Source organism: Stigmatopora nigra, chromosome 3 (assembly GCF_051989575.1).
Source record: "Stigmatopora nigra isolate UIUO_SnigA chromosome 3, RoL_Snig_1.1, whole genome shotgun sequence".
Taxonomy (NCBI): Eukaryota; Metazoa; Chordata; class Actinopteri; order Syngnathiformes; family Syngnathidae; genus Stigmatopora; species Stigmatopora nigra.
In genome coordinates, this window is record NC_135510.1 from 15,788,630 (window position 1) to 15,803,378 (window position 14,749).

General features: G+C 32.3%; 1 protein-coding gene across 1 annotated transcript; it reads left to right on the forward strand.

Moving 5' to 3' along the window:
- The first annotated feature begins 1,065 nt into the window (after positions 1-1,065).
- spi1b (Spi-1 proto-oncogene b) lies at positions 1,066-14,366 on the forward strand. Its single transcript, XM_077714092.1, is given in 7 exon segments — positions 1,066-1,181; positions 6,065-7,587; positions 7,590-7,661; positions 8,691-8,781; positions 9,652-9,848; positions 11,001-11,151; positions 13,134-14,366. Coding segments are annotated over 6 exon segments (906 nt in total). The 5' UTR covers positions 1,066-1,181; positions 6,065-7,506; the 3' UTR covers positions 13,448-14,366.
- The last annotated feature ends 383 nt before the right edge of the window (positions 14,367-14,749 follow it).

Sequence of the window (14,749 nt, forward strand, 5' to 3'; positions counted from 1 at the left end):
ATACCATTGCCTGATCTGGTGTGTGAGATTTGAAGATAAAAACAGCACACACCAAAAAAAAAAAAAAAAAAATACATGATTAATATCCGCTCTGAGTCATCTTTGTCTGGTTTAAGCAACATTAAAAGAGGAACTTGGTTGCTTGGAAGGACTGAGGCTGAAAGCCTTATATGGTATACATTTCTAAATGAAAATTTCGTATGCTAAGGTTGACCATCCAGTAAAATGTATTTATATATATATATAAAAAAAAGTTTATGAAAAAATTGTAAAGATGTGTTACATTTTTTGTTTCTATCCCATGTGACGCAAATGATAATTCCACCCATGTGCCTCATGAACCACACTCTTCTAATAATACCCGTGGCCTTCGTGAAGGTTGGTGTTGTGGAGTCCAGATAAAATGAGGAATCAGGAATAAGAAGTGAGAGCTAGATGTCATCTAGCACGCATGTCAGGCAACTGTTCCATGTCATTGTGAAACAAATAATGGCCACTGAAACTTTAGCTTAATGTCACATAGTAAACAATGAATTTCATTTTGCCCTGTATACTTACAGAGGAGAATTGCAGCGTGGAATCCATGAAGTAGGATTAATAAATCCATGATTTAAATCAAAGATTTGTTCACATTTGTATGCCTATGCAACACTCTGTATAATTTTAATTGTGATTTCACCATCTTACACTGTATACGATTCCCTTTTTTTCTTCTCCTGATTGAAAATACAAGAAAAAAACCTTGAAATGTTCCAATAGATACATGCAGAAATACATTTTAAAAATTCCTTGTCAAGTAAAAAGTCGGAACATTATATTACGTCTTTTGCTTAGTGAAAAAAAGAATCTTTCTGTATCTTGTGTAGTAAAGAAAAAATAGGTAATACTATACTGTACTGTAAAACTATCAGAGTGTAAACTAACAGCCTGAAAAAGATGTTCTGTAGGAAGTTTGTCACCTTCTTGTTTTAATAAGGAACAAGAAGAAATAGGAGAAGAAGCCTTATGGTTCTCAACCTAAATTGGCAGAATTAAGGAAGTTTTTAGTTCCCCTGCTAATTCAGAGATATATAGAAAGCTGCATTTTTCATCCACCTTTGGCAATTTGCTTCTAGTAGTTAACCACGCGACGTTTGTGGAAATGTAAATGCTACCCGATGGATGATTTACACAGCAAACTGGTAAGATCAAATCATTTTTGTCTTTTGTTTTTTTTTATGAGAGACTGTGGGCGTTCCCCATGGAACACACTGATCTTTTAGTGTAACTTTGTCTACTTCATGGTCAAACGCCACAATGGTGACTTTAACAGAGTTTAACCTTCAACCTAATCATTTGACCATCAGTCACTATCACCTTTCTTATATTCTTTATAATTGCTTTACACAAGATAATACATTAAGAGTAATATCATATTATGAATTATATGGGAACTACTTCTGACTCCTACATTTACTTTTTGTGTGAAAAGGTCAATATTTACATTTTCGCATGTAAAAATGCATCCAAATTAATGTAAAGTCATTTATTTTCTGAACCCTTATCGTCACAAGGGTTGTTGGTGTAGCATATCTCATATATACAATAATATTATAGAATATATTTAATGAAGCAGTCGCTCTTTTAATCCCTTCTACATTGTGATACGAAATCTGTCTAAGACTTATAATGTCTAACCAAAAATGATTTAACACTTTTTAAGTGAGTTAAGCTGCACTGTTTTGCATCCAAGTATAGTAAAAGTAGTGATAAAAATATAATTTCCTCCCTAAAAATGGTAATTTGATATTTTATAATTTAAAATCAAGAGTTTTGTTTTCTTTCATTCTTTCTTTCTTTTGTTCTTTCTTTCATTCTTTCTTACTTTCTTTTGTTCTTTCTTTATCTCTTTTTTTTTTTTTTAATCTGCATTCCTATGGTAAAAAGCGTAGATGATTACGAAATATGTACCACAGGATCTACAAAGTTTGGACATCAACCAGCACTCAGTCTGGCTAAACTGATGTTCTGCAGAGGAGGAGCGCAACACTTCCTGTTGCGCTGTTGCCTGTATCCTGTTTTTCCACATTCAGTGGTCATGCGTGTCATTCCCCAATGCAAACCTGCGTGGGTACAAACTCGTGATCTTGTGCTGTGAGGTTTCTGAAACTCTAACTTTAACAATCAAAATGACCCTGCTAAAAACTGTCGATGTCAGCAACATGGGTTTTGCAACAAGTCAGTTGACAATTACAAAGTGGCAGTTTAGTCTAGTGAGTTACTGCATAAGAGGCTTAGTAGAAGGAATATAGAAAGATAGAATAAAATTACTTTTAAATATTTGTATGACAAATGGAGTTTTCCATTTGTCCGATCAAATGTAGTTTGACAAACAATGTCAGGGACTTGTCATCATTACCTAAGAACATCTAGCAGCTTTGCGAGCTTCTATCACAGCTTTGTAAATATGGTCTAAATTCGAAATTTGAATGATTTTGGAATCATTTAAAATGGTGTGTGATATTGACTGCATTTTGTGCTCAAATGACTTTATTCATCATGATATCTATAAAAATTGAGAGGTTTATTGAAATGAAAACTAAGGGAAGTCCCTCCAAATGTGGATTGTTTTATCTTGATGGTTTCCTATTTTTGCCTTATATATGCTACCACATACACTCCTGTACTAATTGCTAGGGCATCACTTTTGTTGTTGGAAGCAAAGTCACAACGCGTAGCTCATTGCCTTGTGTGTTCTGTATTTTGGCCAAGCCTTATCTGTTTTTCATTTGTTTTAATTCTATTTTTTTTTAGCCAGCCTATGATCACCTACCAGGCAAATAAACTTTTATCCCCAACCTTCCTCTCGCCACTGTCTCGCACATTTGAGGCCCACTGTGTGTTCCACCGTGACAAAAGTATACAACAATTCAATCACTGACACTGGTCAAACATTACCATTTTCAGCCATTAATCTATATTGTAAACATCACAAAGCATGGCTGTCTTTTGGAATTTGTCAAAACCTGTCTTCACTTATCTAGCCATGCCAGTCACAGCAACAGACTGCTTTTGTAGACAAGCCTCTTTGAGGTGATAATTTGGAGGATAAGAAGCACACTTTTAATATACCATTTAACAGCCAATAAAAGTTTCAATGCTAACTAAAGTTGGATAACTAAAGTTATCCAATCCAATCCAATCTAACTAAATTGGTGGTCTGGAGAAATTTTGGTAAGACGGTACCAGAGGAGCAAGTTTTGCATACATATGGTGTAGCTGTGTAAATCATTCTTCTACACAGAATGAAAATACATGTGTCCCACTCAATCAGTGTACAAATAAATTATTTAGTCATTTATTGGAGTGTCATAGTGTCAGGGCCTATCCCAACTTACTAATGGTTGGAGTTGGGGTACACCCTGAAATGGTGGTCAGCCAGTTGAAGGGTTTTTATCGACAGACAAACATTCACGCTCACAACACTTCAAACTATGGGGAATTTAGAGTATTCAGTCCGTCTACTATGGTTGTTCTTGGGATGTGAGAGGCAACCCGAGTGATCAGCGCCTAATTCAAAGTACAGACCTGCAAAAGAAGACTTTACCACATCTGGTTGTGAGGGTGGCTTGTCTAAGAAAATGTTGGCCTTGACAAGTTTCTTGTACTTTTTCCTTGTGTTAAGGTCGGAGTGTGGACTGTGAATATGCTATTTTCAAAAACTATGTGAAGAAGCCGCTTATTAGTGGGAAAGGATTTGATTATTTTTATGCGGTATGTTTCGCTCCAGTTCCAAGCCTTAATTATGAAAACATAGTCTAATTATATCTACACTGTGCTTCTTAATTCATCTGATAATATTACTTAAAACTTGCTAAAGACACAGACTGTATCTTTATGTATCTTGCAATTATCAGGAAACGTATTCTCATTGATTTGGTTAGAAAACTGAGTATTGCATTTCATTTTAGAGAACAAAGTAGTACTTTATGCATAGTCACGGGCTACTGCAACATAGTCAAACAGGTGTTAGTGTGCGATTAAAAAATATTGCCTTTTGTAACCCATAAATACCATGTCATGTGAAAGACCTCAAGAGAAAATATTTTACCATCACTTGAATTTAATTCAATTGAATGCTTTTATTGTCATTATGCAAGTACTATGAGATTTAAAGCTATCACCACATGGTGCACAAATAACAACAGACACACAAATAAATAAATAATCCACACAAATAAATAAATAATCAATACATAAGAAATGAACATATAAGTAGTCCAAGTAAACTCACCAGAGCAAAGCGGATTTGTTCCGCTTGAAGTCCACGATGAGTTTTTTTTTTTTTTAGCCATTCAGCACCAAGTCGCAGCACTCGCTGAGTCTATGGATACAACAACAAACAAGCAAACACTTAGAAAATCAATATATAGTACAGATAAATAATCACTAAATAATCCATAAATAAGAAATAAATAAGTAGTCCAAATGAAACTTTGTCAACAGCCTTTAACTCAACCGCTATGCATTGGGATTCTCTGTGAACACAGTATGATGCATGCATATCAATGTGGTTACAATTAATTTAATGGTGAATAATTCAATATGAATGTCTTTGCTGTCATATTTTAGCTGTATTGGGTTATGCCATTATTCTATTGACGTGCAAAAAAATTGCCCCAGAGGCAAAATGTTATCAATGCATTTTTAAAAAGTGCAGCATTGATAGTGTACAGGGATTATGTGAAGCTAAGAAAAACTGAAAAACCAAACAGAAAAGCCATCCAACCCCCCAAAAAACAACAAACAAACAGCTTGTCAAAGTATAGTAAGGTTATTAATAATAATTCATTAACATAATTTTTTGTTTGTCTTTACTTCCTTGGTGTGCAACAAAGGACAAAAAAATATCCATTTCGTATTGAAGTTAGGATAATTTGTATACTGCCAAATGCTTGCGGATTCATTGAAAGACATTCATAGAACCGAATCCGAAAGAAAACTTTCCAGTTCCTCATTTTGCTTTAATGGTTGACATGCCCTTCATTTTATTTTGCTAAGTTCACACACCACAATGAAGACACACCAAAAACATTTATGATGTCGTAATGAATACTAGGTTACAATGGATGTAATTTCCAATATTTTGTTTGTCTTGTGCTCAGGTTAAGATTACAACACTGAACCAGTTTTTCTTTTAACTTTAGACAACATTTTTTGTTTGTTCGATTTATTCCTTGTATAATGCATTAATACTTTCAACATAAACCTCCCTTAACACTATTTCTTGTTAAAATCTAGCCTAGAAATGAATGTTTTTATAGACTATAAACCTCAAGTTCATAGCACTTCATCCTTTTTTTTTATATACATTTCTACTTCGTTTACAAACAAATCAAGAGACCAGGTGAATGGGCTTGAATGAAAAAGAAAGAAATATCCAATTACAAAGCTTACTTTATAAAATTACTAGACAACAGCATTGATCCTCAGTTTACCGTATTTTCACGACTATAAGGCGCACCGCATTATAAGGCGTACCCTCAATGAATGACATTTGTTCCATATATAACGCGCACTGTATTATAAGGTGCACTGTATTATGAGGCGCACTGTCTATTTTGGAGAACATTTAAGACTTTTAAGTGCGCCTTATAGTCGTGAAAATATGGTAATTGCTATTGACTTCCAGGTATGAAGCACTCACTACACCACAGTCACCTCTAGAGCCAGCCATTGTTGATGTTTTGGATTTTTTTTGTATAAAATCTTGAAGTGGGGAAGGAGCTATATGATGGAAGATGTTGTAAACTAAGATGGCATCTGCATATTTTACATTATTGTTTCAGTTCAGGCGATTTTGTTTTTTTAAATATCCGACAGTGGTGGTTTTTGGTTTTCTGTTTTTTTTCATATATAAGGCGAACTGGATTATAAGGCGCACTGTCTTTTTTGGAGAACATTTAAGACTTTTAAGTGCGCCTTATAGTCGTGAAAATACGGTACTTGAAATTATTGAACTGCTTTACTTAAAGACAATAATAACATCTTTGCTTTCCCTCCCACAATCACTATCTTCAGACAGCTTTAACAAAATTCCTGCTCTCCATATGAGGAGGTAGAAGGAGTGCACCATTAACAACATGTAGAACTGAGATGGAAGGCTGCTGACGTCAACCCAAGTCCATGGACTGAAATCCTTCAAAGAGATCATTAATGCTGCCAAGATGCCTTTCCAAGAGGAAAATCAAGACAGCTCACTTTTTATTTTACAATTCATTCATTCATTTTCTGTATCGCTTATCTTCACATGGGTTGCAGGGGGTTCTGGAGCCTTTCATAGCCAACTACAACAACACACAGGTGAAGCTGAATTGTTTTCCAGCCATAAGCAAGGCAGCAAAATTAGTAATAGATATTAAATAGTTAGCTCATTCTAAAATATTGAACGCATAGTATTTATGACAAAGGACAGTACAATAGACCAACATCAAAGTCATATAACCCCACCCCATCTCACCCTACCTTTATTTTCTTTTCTTAAATCGAGATTGCAAGCAGGGGCTATATCCCCCTTTAGCATTTTTCGGATAGGCCTGTATCTCCTTTGTGATAATCAGAATCTCCAAAACTGATACTGTAGCTTCATCTTATCTTCCAGTCATGTGCGGGTATGCATGTGATTGTATGTGTGTATTTCTAGTATGCAAACTATTAAAGGGGGAGCAATTTAAGTGGAGGGTGAGGAATGGAATCCAGGTTTTGACTGGATTTCGGTGTAGCTAAGTGGTTGGTTTCTTATTTACATTTGACTTAGACTTATTTTTGAAAAAGTGTAACTTCAGGGGAACTTAACAAATTTTTTTTTAATGAAAATATTCACATGTACTGAATTAAACCTATTCAGCGATGCTTCCATATGAATGCTTTAGACAGACTAATTGACTCTATTTTACAACACAGACACCAGTTTGGGCCAATGACAATTCAATCATCATAAAGAAACACTGAATACATTAAAAAAATATTCAATTGTATATCAAATGTTTAATAAAAATGTGCATGAATATTCACTCAAGCTAGTCTCATTACAAAAGCAGCCTAGGAGTTAGTTCTGGTGACAAATAGGAAAAAACTTAAATTCTGGAACAACCCAAACCAATTTCCGAATCATTGCTTTTGTCTTTAGTGATTGTAGCAGAATTTTAAATGATGAAGATCCCCCTGACATGGGGACGTTTAAAGGAGACATGGTCACTGATGATTGGCCACCAAGGGTGGTGACAATATAGAGACGCTGATAAATGTGAAGTTTCACGAGACTAACGCAGTTAGACGCACTCTGTTGCTCCCACCTACACACGTTTATAGAAGTTAAGTTCCTTTTTTATTTTACCAAAAGAAAGCCTATACTTATTTTCTTTTTGGAATTTATCCCGCTGGAGGCCTCCTGGACTGGTTAAGCTCATGAAAGTGAACTAACTATACAATAAGTGAGACAGAGGGACATGATTTGCCTATCGTTAAATGAGAGGAAATTTTGAAACGTTGTGCAATGGCGCTGTAAACGTTTTGAAAGGTTGGAAGAGCTTTTGTTCTGCAAGGTGTCTTTAAGCCCACTTGTTGGAGAAGAAGCCCCCATGTTGCATCCTTACAGAATGGAGAGTTACTTCATAACACCTGTAAGTATATATTTTTCCCTCTATTTTTTGTTGTAGTGGCGTCTATTATTCTGACTAATTTATTGATTCAATTACGAGGACAAATGTCTTCAACACATACATGAATACCCAAACTACTGAATTGTTTTAACTTTGATAAATGAACTACCAAACTCTAGTTCATTTGTATATAGAAGGGCCAAGTCCTTCATACGAAAAGCTACACAAGAACGAAACTTTTTGGTTCTCGAGAGTTTCAGAACAGCAATTGCAATTTTTTTTCTTCCAAAAAAGCTAATGCCGACTTAGTGAATTCAAAATAAAGTATCTACCATGTATATTTGTTTTGTGTGTGTGTATATATGTATATATATTTATATATGTATATATATATATATATATATATATATATATATATATATATATATATATATATATATATATATATATATATATATATATATATATATATATATATATATATATATATATATATATATATATATAGAGAGAGAGAGAGAGAGAGAGAGAGATTTTATATTATTTAAATACGTATTCAGAAACATTTGCATGTAATAAACATTGAACATAAGCAGTGTACACATACATAATTACATATATATATATATATATATATATATATATATATATTCAGAAACATTTGCATGTAATAAACATTGAACATAAGCAGTGTACACATACATAATTACATATATATATATATATATATATATATATATATATATATATATATATATATATATATATATATATATATATATATATATATATATATATATATATATATATATATATATATATATATATATATATATATATATATATATATATATATATATATATATATATATATATATATATATATATATATATATATATATATATATATATATGTAATTATGTATGTGTACACTGCTTATGTTCAATGTTTATTACATGCAAATGTTTCTGAATACGTATTTAAATAATATAAAATCTGCGAATATGATTAAAACTGACTGTTTCTCCGAATGTTTTTTGTTTGTGTAGTCTTCAGAAGAATTGTATGAACCAGATATCTACAGACACCAAATTCCAGAATATTATAGCCCATACGTTCTGGATACAGAAATACAGGCAGGTCAGTGGAAACATTTGAGATTAATTTATGTTTTTGTACATTCATTTTTTAAAATGTACTATGACTATGAATTATTGTATTTCATATGTAATTATAACAACATTTATCAAGATGTAATTTTAATAAAATAAGAAATTAATCCTTATGAGTAATTACTAAATGATACATTCATTCATTTTTTTGTACTGCTTAAGTGTTGTGGGCTAAAGAATACAATGCATATTAAAATGTTATTTTTTAATTACACATGGATAAAAACTATTTTTTGTTTACTTTTTTGTACTTAAGGTGAATATGCGCAGCTGAAGGGTACAGGAAACAGATGTTATTTTTTTTTTTTGGTTGCTTCTGCAACTACAGACATAGAACAATTTATGCCCCTTGGGGTTTTATTAAATTTTTCTTGGTACAAATTTTGAATATTCCACCAAAACACACTTAAAAGAGAAAGAGGAGTGTGTTTCCTTTTCCAAAACTGTTTCCATTAAATTATTTTCAAAATTAGGGCAAATGAAAGTCTATGGTGAAAATTTGGCACATTCTAATATGATGTAGATTTCATATTGACTTACATATCATAATTAAATTGGCAGTGTGCCCAAATGCCGAAAAGCAAAAATAATCTTGCAATTAGACCTTGGGATTGGCTACATTATATTTAACAAGGCAGTGTCTGAAAATCCTTAAATGTTTTTTAATTTTTTTGGGTGCGAAAAATAGTTGAAAAAGTTCAAAATCCAGAACTGAAAATAAAATCATTTCACATTTTCTATATTTTTTCTAAATGAAATGAAAATGCCCTTCTTCTAAATAGCTTGTGTTGTAATAATTGTGTCTGAGGTAATCTATGCTTCGCTATTTTCTGACTAGATCACTGGGACTATCATCCTCACACTCATGTCCATCCTGTTGAGTTTGAAAACCTTCAAGAGACAAATTTTACAGAGCTGCAGAGTGTTCAGTCTCTGCACCCACCTGCTCTAGTTCGGCATGAGGTGATGCGCTACGATGCAGAAAATCTACTGGATCCAAACCTCGGCCCACATTCTCATATGTTACAGCAACCAGTGAGTCACTCTGTCATGTAATAAGTTCATAAAACTGTATATACTCAGCAAAATCCAAGAAACCAATTTACAAACTCAAGTGAAAAAAAAAATTAAATGATAATAAAAGGATATTAAAAATTCCCCAGCTATGGATGCCATTTTTGTAGCGGATAGTCATTGTTTCATGCTCATTAATGCCGTTAATCGACAAGACTAAAGCTGCCTAGCTTTGTAATGTTATTTCTAATATCTACCCCAATTAGGTATTTTTTGGGAGGGAAAACAGTTGTTCTACTCGATGTCCTTATTTTTTTCTTTTTATTTCATCCCCACTATTGAATTATAAAATAGTAGAACATATGCTACAGAAGTTTCTTTTAAAAAGCAAATCAAAGAACAAACACACATTCAAGGAACTATCATAAAATGGAGAATAACTGGCCAAATTGGCGGTTTGTCCAGACAATGAAAGCCTGAAAAACAAAGCATAACAGGCTGTCCATGGTAAGGGAGAAAAAAAACATAGATAAGTCGCAGGCCCAGCCGAACTATGGAAAAAAAAACACGACTTATAGTCCGGAAAATACAGAGCCAAGTTAAAGAAGTCATTGTATATGATCTATGTTGGATATATACTACATTAGTAAACCAATGAAAATAATGAAACAGTGAACAGTGGCAACATATTTTGGCTCATGGCTTCTTCAGTGTAACAAAAGGTAGCAAAGCCATCCCAAAAAAAAAATTGATGTTCATAAATGGTAACAACATCAATGTTGAAGCATTAAAGTTTGCACTATGATGTTATTTATCAGTGTGTTAGCCTTAGAGGCAAAACTATATGTTCAAAAATTGTCTCCTTCCAATACGCCCACTTATTAGGTTAGTACATATAGCTTGAGTGCTCTAAATTGAAAACCAGCGACCCTTGTGAGGATAAGCGATATGGAGAATTATTGAATGCCTTGAAGAGAATACCAGGTCAGATTCATTTGAAAGCATAACGTATTCAAAATATGGAGATTTCAAAAATGCATTCACTCCATGACGTTTTTAAATGAATGAATTAAAACATTGCATGTTCTGATTGGAAGATGAGTTTTATGCAATATTATTATTATCACTTAAGACAGATTCTTAATTAAAGTGACTTTTTCTGCTATTTTACAGGTAGCATTCTTCCCACGGACAATGTATCCGGCACATTTGTCCCAGCGCAGCACTGATGATGAAGAGCATGCACGTCCAAGTCCACCCCTGGAGGTGTCTGATGAGGAGTGTCTTCGAGATCAAGTTCCTTACGTCATACCCGGAGAGATGGGTAGGTCAGCCCGTTCGTAAAAGTGTATTGTAAAGTGTGGATGAAGAGAAAATAATGAAAAGTAAAAAAAATGAAGCAAGAAAGTGTGTAAGTTTACAAATGACACGTCATTCAAAGTAATTTGGTTTACAAACGAACACTACCATTCAAAAAAGAATGCATTTTGTCTTGCAAATATAAAATGTAGCCAACAAATGAAAATAGTGTCAGAAACCCTCTTTACGTCTATGCAAATCACGTCCATTATACATACAGTATAGTATATCGTTTTCAGTTGCAAACCAGTTTTTCCCCTTTTTAGTATTGATTCCACCTCAATAAGTTAGCTACCCAATGCCCTTCCAAAACCTTTGATTTGTATGAGTGTTCTTTCCATATCATCGATATGCTAGATCATCTTATTCGTCAGCGTTCATCATCAGAAAACTGAATTGGATCGTATAGTTTTGCTCCGTCTTTGTGGTTGACTGCATTTTGCAGACGACAGCATGTGTGCTTCTTGTTTTGTCAAGCTACAGGAGCTGACAAGGCAAGCTGACCCCATCGGGCATTTCACAACCGTCATCTTTGCTTACATGTAAACTTCTATATTTGTTTCAGAATAATTGTCTTTTAAATGACCTAAATCGAAGCTCGAGCACCTTTCGAGTACTTTTTTCTTTACTTAAAAGGGTAAGCAGAACAATTGTATATGACATTTTTCGGACTACTCCGTGACACATGATTTTGTTAAAAGAAACATGGTATTTACTTTTACAAAGTACTTTTTTTTACAAGTGACAGCACTGCAACGAAGTAACCATAAGTGTATTTTCTACATACGAGCAAATCGAGATACGAGGAACATTTCGAGCAAATAATTATCTCTAGATACGAGAAACATTGCGAGACGCGAGAAAGCCAGGTGACCAAGACATGAGAGGCTGTTTATCATTGTAGCGCACTATCTTTTTTGCCGCATCTCTTTCGTGTATAACAGATATCTACGAGCACTGGGCAGAGCTTGCATTTTCCCATGTTTTTTCCCCGTTAGTCAATGCATAATGCCAAGTGAACAAAAACTATAAAAAATATTTTGAAGGGAAGGCAAAAACAAACAACTCTTGATGGGTTCCTTTAAAAAAACTCCCGCTGAACGTCCGGTTGGAGTCAACCTGGAGAAGATAGGTAAAATGAATTAAAACAAAATTAGAATGCAGTTTTGTGCATAAAAAAAAAAAAATATATATATATATATATATATATATATATATATATATATATATATATATATATATATATATATATATATATATATATATATATATATATATATATATATATATATATATATATATATATATATATATATATATATATATATATATATATATATATATATATATATATATATATATATATATATATATATATATATATATATATATATATATATATATATATATATATATATATATATATATATATATATATATATATATATTTATATTTATACACAAAACTGCATTCTAATTTTGTTTTAATTCATTTTACCTATCTTCAGTTTTGTGTATAAATATATATATATATATATATATATATATATATATATATATATATATATATATATATATATATATATATATATATATATATATATATATATATATATATATATATATATATATATATATATATATATATATATATATATATATATATATATATATATATATATATATATATATATATATATATATATATATATATATATATATATATATATATATATATATATATATATATATTTATACACAAAACTGCATTCTAATTTTGTTTTAATTCATTTTACCTATCTTCAAGCGTATGTTTGAGTGTGTCTGTATATATTAATCCAAGTTAATTTAAATTTGTTCTGTTACGAGTGTGTTGCCGTGCGTTTTTGGAGCTTGCGTCTGAAATGACAAAATTTGTGAATGTATCACTTTTTATCTTTCCCAAAGGTAACAAAAAGAAGATTCGACTGTATCAGTTTCTGTTGGAGCTTTTACGGAATGGCGACATGAAGGACAGTATCTGGTGGGTAGACCGAGACAAAGGAATGTTTCAGTTTTCATCCAAACACAAAGAGGCCCTCGCACATCGTTGGGGGATCCAAAAAGGCAACCGCAAAAAAATGACTTATCAAAAAATGGCGCGAGCTTTACGCAACTATGGCAAAACTGGAGAGGTAAAAAAGATCAAGAAAAAACTAACATACCAGTTCAGTGATGAGGTTCTCGGGAAGAGTCATTTGGAGAGAAAGTCGTACATGTAGGCAGAAAGGTAATAATGCAAAACAAATGGTAACATTTGAGGTATGGTTCCTAGTTCTCCTTCTTACTCATTGTTAACATTCCAAGGAAAAAGCATTAAAAGTATTATAAAAGCTATCCAGAGTTATTGTACAGCACATATTTCTTACGCTACAATATATATTGCAACGATTTCTGTTTCTGTCAACCAAGTCAATACCGCTTTTGCAATTCAGAAAAAAATGTGAAAGCCAAAGTTAGTAAGGTTTGTGTATAGCATTTTCTGAAATAAGGCCATGCAATTATAAGAATGAAAGCTGTTATTTTAAAATAATACATTATAGGCCTAATTTACCAATACACATGTTAAAATGGAATTTTTGTACTATATAAGTGATGAATAACTGGAAATGGAATAAACAAATATTTCAGTCATAAAGAAATTCACTGTGGATACCACAGTTTATTTTTTGTAATGGACATGCGGGACTTTATTAAGAACGGTGCATAATTAAAGCCTAACGATCCAACTACGCATATCAGAAAATGTGGCTCATACACGTGGTGGCAAACCAAAGTAAAACAGAAGCATAGATTAAATATGGGTGGCAGAATAATAACTCTATTTTTATCCATCTAACTGGTTCACCACACCTGTGTAGGTTTTCTATTTAAAATAAAATAAATAAATTAAAACTTGTACAGTTATCTTTCTCAGCTACAGGACGCACCCTCATGTTTTGTGATGCAATTTAATTAAAAAAAAATGGAGAAAAAAACTGAAATGTGTACACTTCTTCAAACATTTAAAATGTAATGTCCAAACACTTTGATATTGAAACTGTGTAGGTTTTCTATTTAAAATAAAATAAATAAATAAAAACTTGTACAGTTATCTTTTTCAGCTACAGGGCTTACCCTCATGTTTTGTGACGCAATTTAATAAAAAAAATGGAGAAAAAAACTGAAATGTGTACACTTCTTCAAACATTTAAAATGTAATGTCCAAACACTTTGATATTGAAAAGCGACATTACATTGTTTTAAATGGATATAGTAGATTTGCTTATTAATTTTGCTCCAAACTGACTTTTCAAGTCTATAATTTCTTGTATTTTCTGGTTGAATTTTCATTTGATATTATATAAATGGAAGCCCTGATACAAGCTCCCGAAAAAAAGGACAATGGCTTCTTATTAGCTTTCTCTTTTAAAAGTACAACACACTTCACACAGTCTTATTATTTGTCTTTGTTCCTCCCTCTTCTTATTAATTTTTAAATAAAAAGTTCTAAAATTAACCAGTGCCTAACATCCCAGGCTCCC